The sequence below is a fragment of the Cyanistes caeruleus genome, chromosome 28 (genome assembly GCF_971803275.1).
Source record: "Cyanistes caeruleus chromosome 28, bCyaCae1.hap1.1, whole genome shotgun sequence".
Taxonomy (NCBI): Eukaryota; Metazoa; Chordata; class Aves; order Passeriformes; family Paridae; genus Cyanistes; species Cyanistes caeruleus.
In genome coordinates this window covers 289,330-311,980 of record NC_141728.1, presented here as the reverse complement: position 1 = coordinate 311,980, position 22,651 = coordinate 289,330, and the positions used below count along the sequence as shown (strand labels likewise).

Below are 22,651 nucleotides of genomic sequence, written 5' to 3'. Positions count from 1 at the left end.
TAAATGGGGGGGGAGGGCGGGGGGAGGGGCTGGACCCGCCCCTCCCCCCCCCTTGGCTCCCATTGTTCCCTCCCTTCTCCCCCTTTTCCCCCTTTTCCTGTTTTTCCCATTTTCCCCAATTTTTTCCCATTTTCCCCAATTTTTTCCCATTTTTTTCCCAATTTTTCCCCCATTTTTCCCAATTTTTTCCCATTTTTCCCAATTTTTCCCCAATTTTTCCCCATTTTTCCCCATTTTTTCCCAATTTCCCCCCATTTATTCCCGATTTTCCCCTCAATTCCTCCCGATTTCCTCGATTTCCCAATTTTCCTCCAAATATTCCAATTTTTCCCCAATTTTCCCCCAATTTCCCCCAATTTCCCCTCATTTATTCCCAATTTTTTCCCATTTTCCCAAATTTCCCGAATTTTTTCCCAATTTTCCAGCAACTTTCCTCAATTTTTCCCCATTTTCCCGATTTTTCCCGATTTTTCCCGATTTTCCCCGATTTTCCCCCAATTTTCCCGCCCCGCTTCCATATAAGGCGATGGGCGTGTCCTAACCCGGAAGTGGGCGTGCCCAGGTGCGCCAGCCCCGCCCCCTCCGGCCCCGCCCACACCTGGCCGAGCCAAGATGGCGGCGGCGCTGGGGGCGCTGCTGGCGCTGCTCGGTGGGTGCCTAATTAGCGCTAATTAACGCGCTAATTAACCCCGGCCGGGCAATTGGGGGGCTGGGGGTTAATTAGGGGGGTAATTAACGGGGGTCTCAGGTAATTAAGGGGCTGGGGGGTTAATTAGGGGGGTAATTAGGGGGCTGGGGGTTAATTAGGGGGGTAATTAATGGGGGTCTGGGGTAATTAAGGGGCTGGGGGTTAATTAGGGGGGGTAATTAGGGGGCTGGGGGTTAATTAGGGGGTTAATTAGGGGGCTGGGGGTTAATTAGGGGGTAATTAATAGGGGTCTGGGGTAATTAAGGGGCTGGGGGTTAATTAGGGGGGTAATTAAGGGGCTGAGGGGGTAATTAAGGGGCTGGGGGTTAATTAGGGGGTAATTAATAGGGGTCTGGGGTAATTAATTGGCTGGGGGTTAATTAGGGGGGTAATTAAGGGGCTGAGGGGGTAATTAAGGGGCTGGGGGTTAATTAGGGGGGTAATTAACAGGGGTCTGGGGTAATTAAGGGGCTGGGGGTTAATTGGGGAGGGTAATTAACGAGATCCAAGTTAATTAAGGGGGTTCTGGGGTAATTAAGGGGCTGGGGGTTAATTAGGGGGGTAATTAACGGGGCTCTGGGGTAATTAATGGGGGTCCGGGGTAATTAATGGGCTGGGGGTTAATTAGGGGGGTAATTAATGGGGTCTGGGGTAATTAAGGGGGTTCAGGGTTAATTAGGGGGTAATTAATGGGGTAATTAAGGGGTAATTAAGGGGTAATTAAGGGTCATTGGGGGGTTGAGGGTAATTAAGGGGGTGTAATTAATTAGGGGTTAATCAGGTGAGAGTGGGGGTCACACCTGTGCAGGTGTCACCTGTGTCACCTGTCCTGTGTCACCTCACCTGTGTCACCTGTGTCACCTGTCCTGTGTCACCTCACCTGTGTCACCTGTGTCACCTCACCTGTGTCACCTGTGTCACCTCACCTGTGTCACCTGTCCTGTGTCACCTGTCCTGTGTCACCTGTGTCACCTCACCTGTGTCACCTCACCTGTGTCACCTGTGTCACCTGTCCTGTGTCACCTGTGTCACCTGTGTCACCTCACCTGTGTCACCTGTCCTGTGTCACCTGTGTCACCTATGTCACCTGTCCTGTGTCACCTCACCTGTGTCACCTGTGTCACCTGTGTCACCTGTGTCACCTCACCTGTGTCACCTCACCTGTGTCACCTGTCCTGTGTCACCTGTGTCACCTGTGTCACCTCACCTGTGTCACCTCACCTGTGTCACCTGTCCTGTGTCACCTGTGTCACCTGTCCCACCTCACCTGTGTCACCTGTGTCACCTGTGTCACCTGTCCTGTGTCACCTCACCTGTGTCACCTGTGTCACCTGTCCTGTGTCACCTGTGTCACCTCACCTGTGTCACCTGTGTCACCTGTGTCACCTGTCCTGTGTCACCTCACCTGTGTCACCTGTGTCACCTCACCTGTGTCACCTCACCTGTGTCACCTGTCCTGTGTCACCTGTGTCACCTGTGTCACCTCACCTGTGTCACCTCACCTGTGTCACCTGTCCTGTGTCACCTGTGTCACCTGTCCCACCTCACCTGTGTCACCTGTGTCACCTGTGTCACCTGTCCTGTGTCACCTGTGTCACCTGTGTCACCTCACCTGTGTCACCTGTGTCACCTCACCTGTGTCACCTGTCCTGTGTCACCTCACCTGTGTCACCTGTGTCACCTGTGTCACCTGTGTCACCTGTGTCACCTCACCTGTGTCACCTCACACCTGTACAGGTGTCACCTGTCCTGTGTCACCTCACCTGTCACCTGTGTCACCTGTCCTGTGTCACCTGTGTCACCTCACCTGTGTCACCTGTGTCACCTGTCCTGTGTCACCTGTCCCACCTCACCTGTGTCACCTCACACCTGTACAGGTGTCACCTATCCTGTGTCACCTGTCCTGTGTCACCTCACCTGTGTCACCTCACCTGTGTCACCTCACCTGTGTCACCTCACACCTGTACAGGTGACACCTGTCCTGTCCCACCTCACCTGTCCTGTGTCACCTCACCTGTGTCACCTGTCCCCTCTCACTTGTCCCACCTGTCCAGGTGTGGTCTCTGCAGGTCTCTGATCTCTCACCTGTCCCCAGGTGTCTCTAACCCCCGTCTCACCTGTCCCAGGTGTGTCATCTGTCTCTGATCTCTCTCTCACCTGTCCCCAGGTGTGTCACCTGTGCAGGTGTGGGCTCTGCAGGTGTCTCACCTGTCTCTCACGTGTCCCCAGGTGTGTCACCTGTCTCTGATCTCTCTCTCACCTGTCCCCAGGTGTGTCACCTGTCTCTAACCTGTCTCACCTGTCCCCAGGTGTGTCACCTGTGCAGGTGTGGTCTCTGCAGGTGTCTCACCTGTCTCTCACGTGTCCCCAGGTGTGTCACCTGTCCCACCTGTGTCACCCGTCTCACCTCACCTGTCTCTCACCTGTCCCCAGGTGTGTCACCTGTCTCTGATCTCTCTCTCACCTGTCCCCAGGTGTGTCACCTGTCCAGGTGTGGTCTCTGCAGGTGTCTCACCTGTCTCTCACCTGTCCCCAGGTGTGTCACCTGTCCAGGTGTGGGCTCTGCAGGTGTGTCACCTGTCTCACCTGTCTCTCACCTGTCCCCAGGTGTGTCACCTGTGCAGGTGTGGGCTCTGCAGGTGACCATCCCCCAGCCCCGCACCGTGGCTCTCCTGTTCTGGGTGTCTCTAACCTGCCTCACCTGTCCCCAGGTGTCTCACCTGTCTCTAACCTGTCTCTCACGTGTCCCCAGGTGTGTCACCTGTCTCTGATCTCTCTCTCACCTGTCCCCAGGTGTGTCACCTGTGCAGGTGTGGGCTCTGCAGGTGTCTCACCTGTCTCTCACGTGTCCCCAGGTGTGTCACCTGTCTCTAACCTGTCCCAGGTGTCTCTAACCTGTCTCTCACGTGTCCCCAGGTGTGTCACCTGTCCAGGTGTGGTCTCTGCAGGTGTCTCACCTGTCTCTCACCTGTCCCCAGGTGTGTCACCTGTGCAGGTGTGGTCTCTCCAGGTGTCTCTAACCCCTCTCACCTGTCCCCAGGTGTGTCACCTGTGCAGGTGTGGTCTCTGCAGGTGTCTCACCTGTCTCTCACCTGTCCCCAGGTGTGTCACCTGTCCAGGTGTGGTCTCTGCAGGTGTCTCACCTGTCTCTCACCTGTCCCCAGGTGTGTCACCTGTCCAGGTGTGGTCTCTCCAGGTGTCTCTAACCTGTCTCACGTGTCCCCAGGTGTGTCACCTGTGCAGGTGTGGGCTCTGCAGGTGTCTCTAACCTGTCTCACCTGTCCCCAGGTGTGTCACCTGTCTCTAACCTGTCCCAGGTGTCTCTAACCCCTCTCACCTGTCCCCAGGTGTGTCACCTGTGCAGGTGTGGTCTCTGCAGGTGTCTCACCTGTCTCTCACGTGTCCCCAGGTGTGTCACCTGTGCAGGTGTGGGCTCTGCAGGTGTCTCACCTGTCTCTCACGTGTCCCCAGGTGTGTCACCTGTGCAGGTGTGGGCTCTGCAGGTGTCTCTAACCCCTCTCACGTGTCCCCAGGTGTGTCACCTGTGCAGGTGTGGGCTCTGCAGGTGACCATCCCCCAGCCCCGCACCGTGGCTCTCCTGTTCTGGGTGTCTCTAACCTGCCTCACCTGTCCCCAGGTGTCTCTAACCCCTCTCACCTGTCCCCAGGTGTGTCACCTGTCTCTGATCTCTCTCTCACGTGTCCCCAGGTGTGTCACCTGTGCAGGTGTGGGCTCTGCAGGTGTCTCACCTGTCTCTCACGTGTCCCCAGGTGTGTCACCTGTCCAGGTGTGGTCTCTGCAGGTGTCTCACCTGTCTCTCACCTGTCCCCCGGTGTGTCACCTGTCTCTAACCTGTCCCAGGTGTCTCACCTGTCTCTCACCTGTCCCCAGGTGTGTCACCTGTGCAGGTGTGGGCTCTGCAGGTGTCTCACCTGTCTCTCACCTGTCCCCAGGTGTGTCACCTGTGCAGGTGTGGGCTCTGCAGGTGTCTCACCTGTCTCTCACGTGTCCCCAGGTGTGTCACCTGTGCAGGTGTGGGCTCTGCAGGTGTCTCTAACCTGTCTCACGTGTCCCCAGGTGTGTCACCTGTGCAGGTGTGGGCTCTGCAGGTGACCATCCCCCAGCCCCGCACCGTGGCTCTCCTGTTCTGGGTGTCTCTAACCTGTCTCACCTGTCCCCAGGTGTGTCACCTGTCTCTAACCTGTCTCTCACGTGTCCCCAGGTGTGTCACCTGTCTCTGATCTCTCTCTCACCTGTCCCCAGGTGTGTCACCTGTCTCTAACCTGTCCCAGGTGTCTCTAACCTGTCTCTCACCTGTCCCCAGGTGTGTCACCTGTCCAGGTGTGGTCTCTGCAGGTGTCTCACCTGTCTCACCTGTCTCTCACGTGTCCCCAGGTGTGTCACCTGTGCAGGTGTGGGCTCTGCAGGTGTCTCACCTGTCTCTCACGTGTCCCCAGGTGTGTCACCTGTGCAGGTGTGGGCTCTGCAGGTGTCTCACCTGTCTCTGATCTCTCTCTCACGTGTCCCCAGGTGTGTCACCTGTGCAGGTGTGGTCTCTGCAGGTGTCTCACCTGTCTCTCACCTGTCCCCCGGTGTGTCACCTGTCTCTAACCTGTCCCAGGTGTCTCACCTGTCTCTCACCTGTCCCCAGGTGTGTCACCTGTCTCTGATCTCTCTCTCACCTGTCCCCAGGTGTGTCACCTGTGCAGGTGTGGGCTCTGCAGGTGTCTCACCTGTCTCTCACCTGTCCCCCGGTGTGTCACCTGTCTCTAACCTGTCCCAGGTGTCTCACCTGTCTCTCACCTGTCCCCAGGTGTGTCACCTGTCTCTGATCTCTCTCTCACCTGTCCCCAGGTGTGTCACCTGTGCAGGTGTGGGCTCTGCAGGTGTCTCACCTGTCTCACCTGTCCCCAGGTGTGTCACCTGTGCAGGTGTGGGCTCTGCAGGTGTCTCACCTGTCTCACCTGTCTCTCACGTGTCCCCAGGTGTGTCACCTGTGCAGGTGTGGGCTCTGCAGGTGTCTCACCTGTCTCACCTGTCTCTCACGTGTCCCCAGGTGTGTCACCTGTGCAGGTGTGGGCTCTGCAGGTGACCATCCCCCAGCCCCGCACCGTGGCTCTCCTGTTCCAGCCGGTTCTGCTGCGCTGCCAGTTCCAGGTGAGCTCACCTGGGCCCCCCCCCATCGTCACCTGGAAGTACAAATCCTTCTGTCCCGACACCTGGAGCTCACCTGGCGCCTCGGGGGCGTCACCTGGCGGCCTGGGGGCGTCACCTGGCGGCTCGGGGGCGTCACCTGGCGCCGCGGGGGCGTCACCTGGCGAGGCGGCCGCCGCCTGTCCCGACTGGGCTCGCACCGTGCGCATCGTGGCCACCAAGCAGGGCCAGCAGGTGACGCTGGGAGATTTCTACCTGGGCAGGGCCGTCACCATCCAGGGAGGTGAGAGCACACCTGGGGACACCTGGGGGGAGCTGGGGACACCTGGGGACACCTGGGGACACACCTGGGGACACCTGGGGACACACCTGGGGACACCTGGGGGGAGCTGGGGACACCTGGGGGGAGCTGGGGACACACCTGGGGACACCTGGGGACACCTGGGGACACCTGGGGACACCTGGGGGGAGTTGGACACACCTGGGGATACCTGGGGTACACCCGTCACTTGTCTCACCTGTCCCTGGTGTGTCACCTGTCCATGTCACACCTGTCACACCTGTGTCCATCACACCTGTGTCACCTGTCACACCTGTCACACCTGTCCTGTGTCCATCACACCTGTCACACCTCTCACACCTGTCACACCTGTCACACCTGTGTCTATCACACCTGTCACACCTGTCCTGTGTCACCTGTCACACCTGTCACACCTGTCACACCTGTGTCTATCACACCTGTCCTGTGTCACACCTGTCACACCTGTCCCTGTCACACCTGTCACACCTGTCCTGTGTCACACCTGTCACACCTGTCCCTGTCACACCTGTCACACCTGTCCTGTGTCACACCTGTCACACCTGTCACACCTGTCACACCTGTCACACCTGTCCTGTGTCACCTGTCCAGGTGCAGAGCTCAGTCTGGGTCCCGCGGCGTGGGGTGACAGCGGGCTGTACCTGTGCACTGTCACCTGTCCTGTGTCACCTGTCCTGTGTCACCTGTCCTGTGTCACCTGTCCTGTGTCACCTGTCACACCTGTGTCTATCACACCTGTCACACCTGTGTCACACCTGTCACACCTGTCACACCTGTCCTGTGTCACCTGTCCAGGTGCGGAGCTCAGCCTGGGCCCCGCGGCGTGGGGTGACAGCGGGCTGTACCTGTGCACTGTCACCTGTCCTGTGTCACACCTGTCACACCTGTCCTGTGTCACCTGTCCAGGTGCGGAGCTCAGCCTGGGCCCGGCAGCGTGGGGTGACAGCGGGCTGTACCTGTGCACTGTCACCTCCACCACCGACCTGCAGGGCAACAACGAGGGCGTGGCCGAACTGGTGGTACTGGGTGAGACTGGGATGGACTGGGATGGACTGGGATGGACTGGGAGGGAACTGGGATGGACTGGGATGGACTGGGATGGACTGGGATGGAACTGGGATGGACTGGGAGGGACTGGGAGGGACTGGGATGGACTGGGAGGGACTGGGATGGACTGGGATGGACTGGGATGGACTGGGAGGGACTGGGATGGACTGGGAGGGACTGGGAGGGACTGGGATGGACTGGGATGGACTGGGATGGACTGGGATGGACTGGGAGGGACTGGGAGGGAACTGGGAGGGAACTGGGAGGGACTGGGAGGGACTGGGATGGACTGGGAGGGACTGGGAGGGACTGGGATGGACTGGGATGGACTGGGATGGACTGGGGGGGACTGGGATGGACTGGGGGGGAACTGGGATCAAACTGGGAGGGACTGGGAGGGACTGGGATCGAACTGGGATCGAACTGGGATGGACTGGGAGGGACTGGGAGGGAACTGGGAGGGACTGGGATGGACTGGAATGGACTGGGAGGGAACTGGGATGAACTGGGAGCTCAAACTGGGAGGGGATTGAACCAAACTGGGGGGAACTGGGGGGGGGACTGGTTTGTACTGGTTTGGGGTTACTGGTTTATACTGGTGTGGGGGTGGGGTTACTGGTTTATACTGGTGTGGGGGTGGGGTTACTGGTGTGGGGGTGGGGTTACTGGTTTATACTGGTGTGGGGGTGGGGTTACTGGTTTATACTGGTGTGGGGGTGGTGTTACTGGTGTGGGGGTGGGGTTACTGGTTTATACTGGGATGGGGGGTGGGGTTACTGGTTTATACTGGTGTGGGGGTGGGGTTACTGGTTTATACTGGTGTGGGGGTGGGGTTACTGGTTTATACTGGGATGGGGGGTGGGGTTACTGGTTTGTACTGGGATGGGGGTGGGGTTACTGGGATGGGGGTGGGGTTACTGGTGTGGGGGTGGGGTTACTGGTTTATACTGGTGTGGGGGTGGGGTTACTGGTTTATACTGGGATGGGGGGTGGGGTTACTGGTCCGGACTGGGAGGAACTGGGGCTGCCCCCGGGCCCCTCCCCCCGTGTCCCCCCAGGGTCGCTGCCCGAGGGCTCCCGGCTCCTGCCCGAGGGGACCCTGCCAGGTACAGGCGCACCTGGGGACACCTGGGGACACCTGGGGACACCTGGGAACACCTGGGGACACCTGGGGACACACCTGGGGACACCTGGGGACACCTGGGGACACCTGGGGGGACCTGGGGACACCTGGGAACACCTGGGGACACCTGGGGACACCTGGGGACACCTGGGGACACCTGGGGATGGGTGTGATACACCTGGGGACACCTGGGGACACCTGGGGGGACCTGGGGACACCTGGGAACACCTGGGGACACCTGGGAACACCTGGGGACACCTGGGGATGGGTGTGATACACCTGGGGACACCTGGGGACACCTGGGGGACACCTGGGGACACCAAAAATACACCTGGGGACACCTGGGGACACCTGGGGACACCTGGGGAACACCTGGGGACACCTGGGGACACCTGGGGACACCTGGGGAACACCTGGGGACACCAAAAATACACCTGGGGACACCTGGGGACACACCTGGGGACACCTGGGAACACCTGGGGACACCTGGGGACACCTGGGGCACACCTGGGGACACCTGGGCACACCTGGGGACACCTGGGGAACACCTGGGGACACACCTGGGGACACCTGGGGACACCAAAAATACACCTGGGGACACCTGGGGAACACCTGGGGAACACCTGGGAACACCTGGGGACACCTAGGGATGGGTGTAACACACCTGGGGGGATAAAAACACACCTGGGGAGCATCTGGACACACTTGGGGACACCTGGGAACACCAAAAATACACCTGGGAACACCTGGGGACACCTGGGGACACCTGGGGGACACCTGGGGATGGGTGTGACACACCTGGGGACACCTGGGCACACCTGGGCACGCCTGGGTGGGGTTCGGGGCCGTTTGGGTCCCATTTTTGGGCTGTTCTCGGTGGTTTGGGGTAATTTGGGGTAAATTCAGGATATTTTGGGATAAATTCGGGCCAATTTGAGCTGGTTTGGGGCTGTTTTGGGTTGATTTGGGCTGATTTTGGGCTGATTTTGGGTGGACTTTGGGCTGGTTTGGGCTGTTTGGGGATGTTTTGGGGCTGTTTTGGGCTGATTTTGGCTCTTTTTGGGCTGATTTTGCCTGGTTTTGGGGCGGTTTTGGGCTGATTTTGGCTCTTTTTGGGCTGATTTTGCCTGGTTTTGGGGCGGTTTTGGGCTGATTTTGGCTCTTTTTGGGCTGATTTTGCCTGGTTTTGGGGCGGTTTTGGGCTGATTTTGGCTCTTTTTGAGCTGATTTTGCCTGGTTTTGGGCTGATTTTGGCTGTTTTGGGCTGATTTTGGCTGTTTTTGGGCTGACTTTGGCTGTTTTGGGCTGGTTTTGGCTGTTTAGGGCTGATTTTGGCTGATTTTGGCTGTTTTTGGGCTGATTTTGGCTGATTTTGGGCTGTTTTGGGCTGTTTTTGGCTGGTTTTGGGCTGATTTTGGTCTGGTTTTGGGCTGTTTTGGCTGTTTTTGGGCTGTTTTGGGCTGGTTTTGGGTGGATTTTGGGCTGTTTTGGCTGTTTTTGGGCTGACTTTGGCTGTTTTTGGGCTGTTTCTCCCCAGACTGGCTGTTCGTGGTGCTGCTGCTGTTGGGGGCGGGGCTGTTGGTGTTGGGGGCGGGGCTGTGCTGGTGCCAGTGCTGTCCCCACACCTGCTGCTGTTACCTGCGCTGCCCCTGCTGCCCCCGCACCTGCTGCTGCCCCGAGGCGCGTGAGTACCTGGGGACACACCTGGGGACACCTGGGGACACCTGGGGACACCTGGGGACTCCTGGGACACACCTGGGGACACCTGGGGACTCCTGGGGATACCTGGGGACACCTGGGGACACCTGGACACACCTGGGACACACCTGGGGGCACCTGGGGACACCTAGGGACACCTGGGGACACCTGGGGACAGCTGGGACACACCTGGGGGCACCTGGGGACACCTGGGGATACCTGGGGACACACCTGGGGACACCTGGGGACACACCTGGGACACACCTGGGGACACCTGGAGATACCTGGACACAACCGGGGGTACCTGGAGACACCTGGGGACACCTGGGGACACACCCAGGGACACCTGGTGGGGTTCTGGACGCACCCAGGGGGGTTCTGAGCACACCTGGACACACCTGGGGGGATTCTGGACACACCTGGGGGGATTCTGGACACACCTGGGGGGGTTCTGGGCTCTCCCAGGTGTGTCCAGGTGGATCTCAGAGCTCACCTGTCCCCTCCCCTCCCCCCCCAGTTTACCTGGCCGGGAAAGCGGCGACGTCAGGGGGCGCCTTCGGCCCCTCCCCCCACCCCGGACTGCCCCTTCAGCTCCTCGGTGAGTGGGGGAGGGGCGGGGGGAGGGGCTCAGGTGAGCCCAGGTGAGCCCCAGGTGAGGCCTGAGCTGTCCCCTCCCCCCCCAGGCAGCAGCCAGAGCTCTCAGGTGCCGCTGCTGAGGGACAGCGACAGCTCAGGTGAGCCCGGGGTGATTGACAGCTGTCAATCACGCGACTGGGGCGGGTAAAAAGGGGACTGGGGGTTACTGGTTTGTACTGGTTTGGGGTTTGGGGGTACTGGGAGGGACTGGGAGGGGACTGGGGCTGTACTGGGGGGTGCTGGGGCCACACTGGGACTGTGTTGAGTCCATACTGGTTTTTACTGGTTTTTACTGGGATGTGTTGGGTCTGTACTGGGTGCTGGGCCGGGTTCCGAAGCTAAGCAGGTTCCGCCCCGGTCACGGCCTGGATGGGTGACCCGAATGGAAACCTGTTACTGGTTTATACTGGGAGGCACTGGGGCTGTACTGGGGGGTGCTGGGGCTGCACTGGGACTGTGTTGAGTCCATACTGGTTTTTACTGGTTTTTACTGGGAGGTGTTGGGTCTATGTTGGGCGCCGGGCCGGGTTCCGAAGCTAAGCAGGTTCCGCCCCAGTCACGGCCTGGATGGGTGACCCGAATGGAAACCTGTTACTGGTTTATACTGGGAGGCACTGGGGCTGTACTGGGGGGTGCTGGGGTCCCACTGAGGCTGTACTGGGCCCGTACTGGTTTATACTGGTTTTTACTGGTTTATACTGGTTTATACTGGGAGGTGTTGGGTCTGTACTGGGCGCCGGGCAGGGCTCCGAAGCTAAGCAGGTTCCGCCCCGGTCACGGCCTGGATGGGTGACCCGAACGGGGGTGACCCGAACGGGGCCGTCCCTGGATCGAGGCCTCACCTGGCGGGGGGAGGGTGGGGTGGGGGAGGGGCTCTGCTCCGCCCCTCCCCCAACGCCCCCCGGGCCCCTCCCCCTCCCCCCAGCCCCCCCCAGCACCCTGAGGTTCCTGGAGCAGCACCTGAGCCGCTGGGACCCCCCAGGGGGCGGAGCCTCGACCTGGGAGCCAGGTGAGGGGGGAGGGGCGGGGGGTCCTGGGGGGGATTTGGGGGGTCCTGGAGGGGTTTGGGGGGTCCTGAGGGGGTTTTGGGGGTCCTGGGGGAGATTTGAGGAGTCCTGGGGGAGTCTGGGGGGTCCTGAGATAATTTGGGGGGGTCCTCGAGGGATTTTGGGGAGATTTTGGAGGGTCCTGGGATAATCTGGGGAGTCCTGGGGGGGATCTGGGGGGTCCTGGGGGGAATTTGAGGGGATTTTGGGGGGTCTCAGGGGGATTTTGGGGGTCCCTGAGAGATTCTGAGGGGTCCCTGAGGGATTTGGGGGGTCCCAGGGGGGATTTTGGGGGGTCCCGGTGGGAATTCGGGGATTTTTGGAGGGGGGGGGGTGTCTCACCCCTCCCCCACCCTAACCCCCTCCCCTCCCCCCAGGCCCCGCCCCCAGTGACGTCAGCTCCCTGCACGAGCCCCCCCCCAGCCCCCCCCGCCGGGTGGGGGAGGGGCCGTGGGGTCCCGAGACCCCTCCCCCACCCCCGGGCAGGGCCCGGCGGGAGAGGGGGGGGGGAGGGGCGAGGGGGGAAACCCCTCCCCCACCCAGGACCCCCCCGGGACCCCCCCGGAGGCTGCGCAAGGTGGGGGAGGGGAAATGGGGGGGGGGGATTTGGGGCAATTTGGGGAATTTTTGGGAATTTTGGGATAATTTGGGGTAAAATTTGGGATAATTTGGGGTAATTTGAGGAATTTGGGGGGAATTTGGGGGATTTTGGGATGATTGGGGGGGATTTGGGATGAATTTTGGGGAATTCTGGGATAATTTGGGGTGAAATTTGGAAGAATTTTGGGGAATTTTGGGGTAAATTTTGGGATAATTTGGGGTAAATTTGGGATAATTTGGGATAAATTGGGGGAATTTGGGGTGGATTTTGGAAAAATTTGGGATAATTTAGGATAAATTGAGGTAAATTTGGGATAATTTGGGGTAAATTGGGGTAAATTTGGGATAAATTTTGGAGGATTTGGGATAATTTGGGGTGGAATTTCAAATTATTTGGGGGAATTTGGGATAATTTGGGATATTTGGGATAATTTGGGATATTTGGGATAATTTGGGATATTTGGGATATTTGGGATAATTTGGGGGGGTCTCACCCCCTTTTTTCCCCTCCCCCACCCCCAGAACGACGCCCTGAGCCGGGAGAGCCTCGTGGTGTGAGCGGAACCTTCCGGAAACCCCCGGAAAACTCCAGAAATTCCCGGAAAATTCCCAGAAAATTCCCGAAAATCCAGAAAATTCCCAAAAATCCAGAACATTCCAGGAATCCCGTTGTTTTTCGGGGCCATTCCGGGATTTTTTTTTCGGTGCCTTTTTTTAGGGATTTGGGGCCAAATAAAAGATTGGAGAAAACCCCGGAGTTGTGACGTCATCGCTTCCGCCAGTGACGTCATCACATCCCGTCCGATGACGTCATTTGGGGAGGGGCGGGGCTGGGGGAATTTTGAGGGAATTTTCTGGGATTTTGGGGGCATTCCCAGGGATTTTTTTGGATTTTTTGGAATTTTTGGGGGGGATTTTTGGGGGATTTTTTTTGGATTTTTTGGAATTTTTTGGGAGATTTTTTGGGGGGATTTTTGGGGGATTTTTGGGGGATTTTTGGGATATTTTTGGGGGATTTTTTAGGGATTTCTGTGGAATTTTGGGGATTTTTGGGGGGGATTTTTTGGGGGATTTTTGGGGAGGTTTTTGGGATTTTGGGGGGGATTTTTTGGGAATTTTTGGGGATATTTTGGGGGATTTTTTAGGGATTTTTTTTTTTAATTTTTGGGGTTCTTTGGGGTGGGAATTTTAGGGCTTTTTTGTTTTGGAATTCTTTGTAATTTTTGTGATTTTGGGGGATTTTTTGGGGATTTTTTCGGGATTTTTTGGGGGCTTTTTTGTGATATTTTTGGGCAATTTTTCGGGATTTTTTGGGAATTTTTTTTATTTTTTGGGGATTTTTGGGGGAATTTTGGGGGGAATTTTTGGGAATTTTTTGTGATTTTTTGGGGAATTTTTTGTGATTTTTTTTTATTTTTTTGGGGAATTCTCCGCCTTTCCCGCCGCCCTTTTGGCGCGAACCCATCCCCGTGGGCGTGGCCTCACCCCAAACCCCGCCCCTTCCACATCCCCCTCTCTGATTGGCCACCGCCCCACCCTGAAATCTCGCGATGATTGGGGCGTGACCTCCCCTTTCCCATCACCCCCCGCGCCCGCCGGGCCCGAACCCGGAAGCTCCCAACGCAAAAAATTCCCAAAAATCCCAAAACTTCCCAAAAATTCCCAAAAAAAATCTCCGGGATCGCCGCCAATTCCCCCCCCGGGCCCGCCATGACTTTGTTCCACTTCGGGAATTGCTTCGCGCTCGCCTATTTCCCTTATTTCATCACCTACAAGTGCAGCGGCCTGTGAGGGACTGGGACAAACTGGGACAAACTGGGACAAACTGGGAGGGACTGGGACAAACTGGGATGGACTGGGATGGACTGGGAGGGGTTTGGGAGGGGTTAGAAGGGGATTGGGGGTTACTGGTTTGAACTGGTTTGGGGTTTGGGGGTTACTGGTTTATACTGGGAGGGGGCTGGGGGTTACTGGTTTGGACTGGGAGGGGCGCTGGACTGGTTTGGACTGGTTTGAACTGGTTTATTTCGGTTTAAAGCGGTTTCAAGCGGTTTAAAGCGGTTTAAAATGGTTTAAACCGGTTTGAAATGGTTTAAACTGGTTTATACTGGTTTGAACTGGTTTGAACTGGTTTGAACTGGTTCGAACCGGTTCAAACTGGTTTGAACTGGGAGCAGGTCCGAGTACAGCGCCTTCTGGCGCTGCGTCCAGGCCGGAGCCACCTACGTACTGGTGCAACTGGGAAAGGTGGGGGAGCAACTGGGAGCAACTGGGGACCCCAAAATCCAACTGGGAACCCCCAAAATCAAACTGGGAACCCCCAAAATCCAACTGGGAACCCCCAAATCCCAACTGGGAACCCCCAAAATCCAACTGGGAGCAACTGGGAACCCCAAAAATCAAACTGGGAACCCCCAAATCCCAACTGGGAACCCCCAAAATTCCCCAAAATCCAACTGGGAAAGGTGGGGGAGCAACTGGGAACCCCCAAAATCCAACTGGGAACCCCAAAATCCAACTGGGGACCCCAAAATCCAACTGGGAACCCCCAAATCCCAACTGGGAACCCCCAAAATCCAACTGGGAACCCCCAAAATTCCCCAAAATCCAACTGGGAACCCCAAAATCAAACTGGGAACCCCCAAAATTCCCAAAAATTCCCCAAAAATTCCCAAAATCCCCCAAAAATTCCCCAAATCCCAGCCTGGACCCCCCCAACCCCCCCAGAATTCCCCAAAATCCCCAAAAATTCCCAAAATTCCCCCCAGAATTCCCAAAAATTCCCAAAATCCAACTGGGAACCCCCAAAAATTCCCAAAATCCCCCAAAATTTCCCCAAATCCCAGCCTGGACCCCCCAACCCCCCCAGAATTCCCAAAAATTCCCAAAATTCCCCCCAGAATTCCCAAAAATTCCCCAAATTCCCCCAAATTCCTCCCAAAATCCCCAAAATTCCCCCAAAAATCCCCAAAATTCCCCCAAAATTTTCCCAAATCCCAGCCTGGACCCCCCCAACCCCCCCAGAATTCCCCAAAATCCCCAAAAATTCCCCAAATTCCCCCCAGAATTCCCAAAAATTCCCAAACTTCCCCCAAAAATCCCCAAAATTCCCCCAAAAATCCCCCCAAATTCCCCCCAAAATTCCCAAAATTCCCCCAAAATCCCCCCAAATCCCGGCCTGGACCCCCCCAACCCCCCCAGAATTCCCAGAAATTCCCAAAAATTCCCAAAATTCCCCCCAGAATTCCCCAAAATTCCCAAAATTCCCCCAAAAATCCCCCAAATCCCCCCAAAATCCCTCCAAATCCCAGCCTGGACCCCCCCAACCCCCCCAGAATTCCCCAAAAATCCCAAAAATTCCCAAAATTCCCCCCAGAATTCCCAAAAATTCCCCAAATTCCCCCAAAAATCCCCAAAAATCCCCTAAAAATCCCCCAAAAATTCCCCAAAAATTCCCAAAAATTCCCCCAAAATTTCCCCAAATCCCAGCCTGGAGCCCCCCAACCCCCCCAGAATTCCCAAAATCCCCAAAAATTCCCAGAATTCCCCCAGAATTCCCAAAAATCCCCAAAATTCCCGGAATTCCCAGAATTCCCCTCCCCCCTCTCCAGATGCTGTTCCTGGCCACGTTTTTCCCCACCTGGGAGGGGCCCTCGGGCGGATACGACCTGGTGGGGGTGAGTCCAGAATTCCCAGAGAATTCCCAAAAAATTCCCTGAAACTCCCAAAAAATTCCCATCCCAAACATTTCCCAAAAAAATCCCGAAAATTCCCAGAAAATTCCCAAGAAATTCTGTAAAAAAAGCCCCAAAATTCGGCAAAAATCCCCCCAAAAATTCCCAAAAAATTCCCAAAATTCCCAAAATTCCCATCCCAAACCTTTTTCCCAAAAATTCCATAAAAATCCCAAAAAATTCCGTAAAAAAAGCCCCCAAATTCGGCAAAAATCCCCCCAAAAATTCCCAAAAAATTCCCAAAAAATTCCCAAAAAATTCCCAAAAATTCCCATCCCAAACCCTTCCCAAAAAATCCCAAAAATTCCCAGAAAATTCCCAAGAAATTCTGTAAAAAAAGCCCCAAAATTCGGCAAAAATTCCAAAATTCGCTTCAAAATCCGTCCCAAAATCCCCCAAAAAAATCCCAATTTTCCCCCCTAAATCCCCATTTTCCCCACAAAATTCCCAATTTTCCCCCCAAAATTCCCAATTTTCCCCCCAAAATTCCCAATTTTCCCCCCAAAATTCCCATTTTCCCCCCAAAATTCCCAATTTTCCCCCCTAAATTCCCAATTTTTTCCCATAAATCCCCATTTTTCCCCCTGAAATTCCCAATTTTCCCCCTTAAATCCCCATTTTTCCCCCCAAAATTCCCAATTTTCCCCCCTAAATCCCCATTTTTCCCCCCAAAATCCCCATTTTCCCCCCAAAATTCCCAATTTGCCCCCCGAAATTCCCAATTTTCCCCCTGAAATTCCCAATTTTTTCCCATAAATCCCCATTTTCCCCAAAATTCCCATTTTTCCCCAAAATTCCCAATTTTTCCCCCCAAAATCCCAATTTTCCCCCCGAAATCCCAATTTTCCCCCCGAAATTCCCAATTTTCCCCCCAAAATTCCCAATTTTCCCCCCAAAATCCAATTTTCCCCCTAAATCCCCATTTTCCCCCTTAAATTCCCAACTTTCCCCCCAAAATTCCCAACTTTCCCCCCAAAATTCCCAAATTTTCCCCAAAATTCCCATTTTTCCCCCCGAAATTCCCAATTTTCCCCCCAAAATCCCCATTTTCTCCCCCAAAAATCCCCATTTTTCCCCCGAAATTCCCAATTTTTCCCCTGAAATTCCCAATTTTTCCCCCCAAAATCCCAATTTTCCCCCAAAATCCCAATTTTCCCCCCAAAATTCCCAATTTTTTCCCATAAATCCCCATTTTCCCCCCGAAATTCCCATTTTTCCCCCCTAAATTCCCAATTTTTCCCCAAAATTCCCTGTTTTTCCCGGGATTCCAGGAATTCCTGCGGGCCACGGTGGACGTGGCCGATCTCGGGGGGCTCCAGCTGGCCCTGGGCCGGGGCGGGGGGAGGGGCGAGCTCCGAATCCTGGTGGCCGCCCTGGGCTGGGCCAGCGCCGAGCTGCTGACGGCCAGGTGCGAATTCCGGGAATTTTCGGGAATTCTGGGAATTCTGGGAATTTTTGGGAATTTTTGGGATTTTTTGGGGGAGTTTTTGGGATTTTTTTTGGATTTTTTTTTTATTTTTTGGGATTTTTTGGGGATTTTTTTTGGATTTTCGGGGGGTTTGGGGCGGGGCAATGTGGAATTATTCATGGCCAGGTGGGAATTCTGGGAATTTTTGGGAATTCTGGGAATTCTGGGAATTTTTGGGAATTTTTTGGGATTTTTTCAGATTTTTTTTTTATTTTTTTTGGATTTTTTTTGAATTTTTGGGTGGTTTGCTGGAGATTTGGGCTGGGCCAGCGCCGAGCTGCTGACGGCCAGGTGCGAATTCCGGGAATTTTTGGGAATTCTGGGAATTTTGGAAATTTTTGGGAATTTTTTGGGATTTTTTAGGATTTTTTTTGGATTTTTTTTTTATTTTTTGGGATTTTTTTGGGATTTTTTTTGGATTTTTTGGGGGGTTTGGGATGGGACAATGTGTAATTGTTCGTGGCCAGGTGGGAATTCCGGGAATTTTCGGGAATTCTGGGAATTTTGGGAATTTTTGGGGATTTTTTTTTTAATTTTTTTTTTTTATTTTTGGGGGATGTTTTTGGATTTTTTTGGGTTTTTTGGGGGATTTTTGGGGGGTTTTGGATGGGACAATTTGGAATTGTTCGTGGCCAGGTGGGAATTCTGGGAATCTCTGGGAATGTCTGGGAATTCTGGGAATGTTTGGGGATTTTTTTGGATTTTTTGGGAATTTTGGGGGATTTTTGGGGGATTTTTGGGGGATTTTTTGGGGATGAATTTTGGAATTTTTTGGGGATGATTTTGGGTTGGATTTTGGGATGAATTCCGGGAATTTTGGGATTTTTTTGGGGATGATTTTGGGATGAATTCCGGGAATTTTGGGGATTTTTTTGGATGAATTTTGGGATGAATTCCAGGAATTTTGGGATGGATTTTGGGATGAATTCCGGGAATTTTGGGATTTTTTGGGGATGATTTTGGGATGGATTTTGGGATGAATTCCGGGATTTTGGGATAAATTTTGGGATGGATTTTGCGATTTTTTGGGGATGATTTTGGGTTGGATTTTGGGATGAATTCCGGGAATTTTGGGATTTTTTTGGGGATGATTTTGGGTTTAATTCCGGGATTTTTGGGGTTTTTTGGGGATGAATTTGGGGATTTTTTGGGGATGATTTTGGGATGATTTTGGTTTGAATTCCGGGAATTTTGGGATTTTTTTGGGGATGATTTTGGTTTGAATTCCGGGAATTTTGGGATTTTTTTGGGATGAATTTTGGGTTGAATTCCGGGCATTTTGGGATTTTTTTTGGATGGATTTTGGGATGGATTTTGGGATTTTTGGGAATTTTTTGGGATGGATTTTGGGATGAATTCCAGGAATTTTGGGATGGATTTTGGGATTTTTTTGGGATGATTTTGGGATGGATTTTGGGATGAATTCCAGGAATTTTGGGATGGATTTTGGGGTGAATTCCGGGAATTTTGGGAATTTTTTGGGATGGATTTTGGGATGAATTCCGGGATTTTGGGATGATTTTGGGATGGATTTTGGGATTTTTGGGGATGATTTTGGGATGGATTTTGGGATGAATTCCGGGCATTTTGGGAATTTTTTGGGATGGATTTTGGGATGAATTCCGGGAATTTTGGGATTTTTTGGGGATGGATTTTGGGATGAATTCCGTGATTTTGGGATTTTTTGGGGATGATTTTGGGATGGATTTTGGGAATTTTGGGAATTTTTTGGGATGGATTTTGGGATGAATTCCGGGAATTTTGGGAATTTTTTGGGATGGATTTTGGGGTGAATTCCGGGAATTTTGGGAATTCCGGGCAGGTGCGTCCCGCTGTGGGTCGGGGCCCGGGGGGTGGAGTTTGACTGGAGACACCTCCAGATGGGGCTGGACTCCAACATCAGCCTGGTGAGAACTGGGGGGAACTGGGACAAACTGGGATAAACTGGGAGGGAACTGGGAGGGACTGGGATGGACTGGGAGGGACTGGGATGGACTGGGAGGGACTGGGATGGAACTGGGAGGGAACTGGGAGGGAACTGGGAGGGACTGGGATGGAACTGGGATGGACTGGGATGGACTGGGAGGGACTGGGATTGAACTGGGATGGACTGGGAGGGACTGGGAGGGACTGGGATGGAATGGGAGGGAACTGGGAGGGACTGGGATGGACTGGGAGGGACTGGGATGGACTGGGATGGACTGGGAGGGACTGGGAGGGACTGGGAGGGACTGGGATAAACTGGGAGGGAACTGGGAGGGACTGGGATAAACTGGGAGGGAACTGGGATCAAACTGGGAATGACTGGGATGGACTGGTTTTAACCGGTCCATACTGGTTTATACTGGTCTATACTGGTTTATACTGGTCCATACTGGTTTATACTGGTCTATACCGGTCCATACCGGTCCGTACCGGTCCATACTGGTTTATACTGGTCCATACTGGTTTATACTGGTTTATACTGGTCCATACTGGTTTATACTGGTTTATACTGGTTTAAACTGGTCCATACCGGTCCATACTGGTCCATACTGGTTTATACTGGTCCATACCGGTCCATACTGGTTTAAACTGGTCCATACCGGTCCATACCAGTCCATACTGGTTTAAACTGGTTTAAACCGGTCGGTACCGGTCCCTCCCGCCCAGGTGCGCACGGTGGCCGCGGCCGCGCTGCTCTGGGCCTCGGGGCGCCACGACCTCCCCTCCCCCCTGCGGCTGCCCCTGGGGGGGCTCCTGGCGGCGGCGGCGTACGAGGGCTTCCTCAGCGGGTAGGGGGCGGGGCCAAGGGGGGAGGGGCCAAGGGGTGGGGGAGGGGCTGTGGGGGAGGGGCGTACGAGGGGTTCCTCAGCGGGTAGGGGGCGGGGCCAAAGGGGGAGGGGCCAAAGGGGGAGGGGCGTACGAGGGCTTCCTCAGCGGGTAGTGGGCGGGGCCGGGGGGGCGGGGCCAAAGGGGGAGGGGCTGTGGGGGAGGGGCGTACGAGGGCTTTCTCAGCGGGTAGGGGGCGGGGCCAAAGGGGGGGCGGGGCCAAAGGGGGAGGGGGAGGGGCCAAAGGGGGAGGGGGAGGGGCGTACATGGGGTTCCTCAGCGGGTAGGGGGAGGGGCCAAAGGGGTGGGGGAGGGGTGATGGAGGAGGGGTGTACGAGGAGTTCCTCAGCGGGGAGGGGGAGGGGACAAGGGAGGAGGGGCTGAGGGATGGGGGAGGGGCTGTGGGGGCTGGGGGAGGGGCGTATGAGGGGTTCCTGAGGGGGGGTGGGGGAGGGGCAGTGGGGGAGGGGCCGGGAATTCCCACTGGGATCTCTGGCAAAAGGGGGCGGAGCTTGAGGGGGAAAGGAGGCGTTTCCTGGGGAAAAGGGGCGTGTCTGTCGCTATGCAAATGAGGGGGGCGTGTCTCAGCCCCTCCGCGCTGAGGCCACGCCCCCTCTCTCTCCCCAGGTGGGCGGGGCAGGCGCTGGGCCTGGGGCCCTGGGGGGCGCTGGGGCTGCGAGCGCTGGGGGCGGCGGCGCTGGGGCTGGGGGCGCTGAGGCTGCTGGTGCCGCTGCTGCCCCCGCCCTGAGACACACCTGGGGACACCTGGGGACACCTGGGGACACCTGAGACACACCTGGACACACCTGGGGACACCTGAGACACACCTGGACACACCTGGATACACCTGAGACACACCTGGGGACACCTGGGGACACCTGGGGACACCTGAGACACACCTGGGGACACCTGAGACACACCTGGACACACCTGGATACACCTGGGGACACCTGAGACACACCTGGGGACACCTGGGGACACCTGGGGACACCTGGGGACACCTGGGGACACCTGAGACACACCTGGATACACCTGGATACACCTGGATACACCTGAGACACACCTGGATACACCTGGGGACACCTGGGACACACCTGAGACACACCTGAGGACACCTGGGACACACCTGAGACACACCTGGACACACCTGGGGACACCTGGATACACCTGAGACACACCTGGATACACCTGGATACACCTGGATGCACCCGAGACACACCTGGACACACCTGAGTGAACATGGACAGACGTGGGGACACCTGGACACACCTGGATCCACCTCGGATACACCTAAAATACACCTGGGAGCACCTGAGATACACCTGGGTGAACATGGACGGACGTGGGAGCACCGGAAATGGACCTGGACACACCTGAGACACACCTGGACACACCTGAGATACACCTGGACACACCTGAGATACACCTGGACACACCTGGATACACCTGAGTGAACATGGATGGGCATGGGAGCACCGGAAATGGACCTGGACACACCTGGGCAAACCTGGACACACTTGAGATACACCTGGGACACACCTGGACGCACCTGAGATACACCTGGACACACCTGTGTGTTTATTTTTTGGGGTTCAGGGGCAGGAATCGAGTCCAGGTGTGCTGGGGAGGGGCCCAGGTGACGTCACAGGTGTGCAGGTGATGTCACAGGTGTGCAGGTGACGTCACAGGTGTGTCAGTGGGCGTGGCCCAGGTGTGTCAGTGGATCCCAGGTGTGTCAGTGGATCCCAGGAGTGTCAGTGGGCGTGGCCCAGGTGTGTCAGTGGGTCCCAGGTGTGTCAGTGGGTCCCAGGTGTGTCAGTGGGCGTGGCCCAGGTGTGTCAGTGGGTCCCAGGTGTGTCAGTGGGCGTGGCCCAGGTGTGTCAGTGGAGCCCAGGTGTGTCAGTGGGTCCCAGGTGTGTCAGTGGGCGTGGCCCAGGTGTGTCAGTGGGCGTGGCCCAGGTGTGTCAGTGGATCCCAGGTGTGTCAGCGGATCCCAGGTGTGTCAGTGGGCGTGGCCCAGGTGTGTCAGTGGATCCCAGGTGCGCAGTGGGCGTGGCCCAGGTGTGTCAGTGGATCCCAGGTGCGCAGTGGGCGTGGCCCAGGTGTGTCAGTGGATCCCAGGTGTGTCAGTGGGCGTGGCCCAGGTGTGTCAGTGGGCGTGGCCCAGGTGTGTCAGTGGATCCCAGGTGTGTCAGTGGGTCCCAGGTGTGTCAGTGGGCGTGGCCCAGGTGTGTCAGTGGATCCCAGGTGCGCAGTGGGCGTGGCCCAGGTGTCCCTGGGGGTCCCTCCCGGCCCCGCCCTGAGCAATAAACACACCTGGCCACACC

The 22,651-nt window shown here is 55.8% G+C and overlaps 2 protein-coding genes and 1 long non-coding RNA gene across 9 annotated transcripts in view; all 3 read left to right on the top strand.

The window, feature by feature from the left end:
• The window catches only part of LOC147648973 (uncharacterized), a 48,057-nt gene that overhangs the window by 11,381 nt on the left and 14,025 nt on the right, over window positions 1-22,651 (top strand). The gene's annotated exons all lie outside the window — the stretch shown is intronic.
• On the top strand, window positions 53-13,061 carry LSR (lipolysis stimulated lipoprotein receptor). Of its 2 annotated transcripts, XM_086864923.1 has the most exons (10): window positions 53-649; window positions 5,745-6,125; window positions 7,068-7,187; window positions 8,267-8,314; window positions 9,869-10,015; window positions 10,547-10,627; window positions 10,713-10,763; window positions 11,591-11,674; window positions 12,089-12,288; window positions 12,834-13,061. In XM_086864923.1, exons 1-10 carry the CDS (start codon window positions 613-615, stop codon window positions 12,867-12,869), a joined length of 1,185 nt encoding a protein of 394 aa, XP_086721049.1. In that variant the 5' UTR covers window positions 53-612; the 3' UTR covers window positions 12,870-13,061. The 2 variants fall into 2 exon arrangements, with proteins under 2 accessions (XP_086721049.1, XP_086721051.1); XM_086864925.1 differs by lacking the exon at window positions 8,267-8,314.
• TMEM147 (transmembrane protein 147) lies at window positions 13,869-22,649 on the top strand. 6 transcript variants are annotated; one of them, XR_015279615.1, is made up of 8 exons: window positions 13,869-14,098; window positions 14,489-14,558; window positions 15,923-15,988; window positions 17,317-17,453; window positions 19,336-19,420; window positions 20,166-20,287; window positions 20,952-22,035; window positions 22,135-22,649. XR_015279615.1 is itself a non-coding variant. In XM_086864942.1 (7 exons), exons 1-7 carry the CDS (start codon window positions 14,022-14,024, stop codon window positions 21,070-21,072), a joined length of 678 nt encoding a protein of 225 aa, XP_086721068.1. In that variant the 5' UTR covers window positions 13,869-14,021; the 3' UTR covers window positions 21,073-22,649. The 6 variants fall into 6 exon arrangements, 1 of the variants encoding a protein (XP_086721068.1); XR_015279612.1 differs by having other exon boundaries at window positions 22,074-22,649; XR_015279611.1 differs by having other exon boundaries at window positions 20,952-22,096.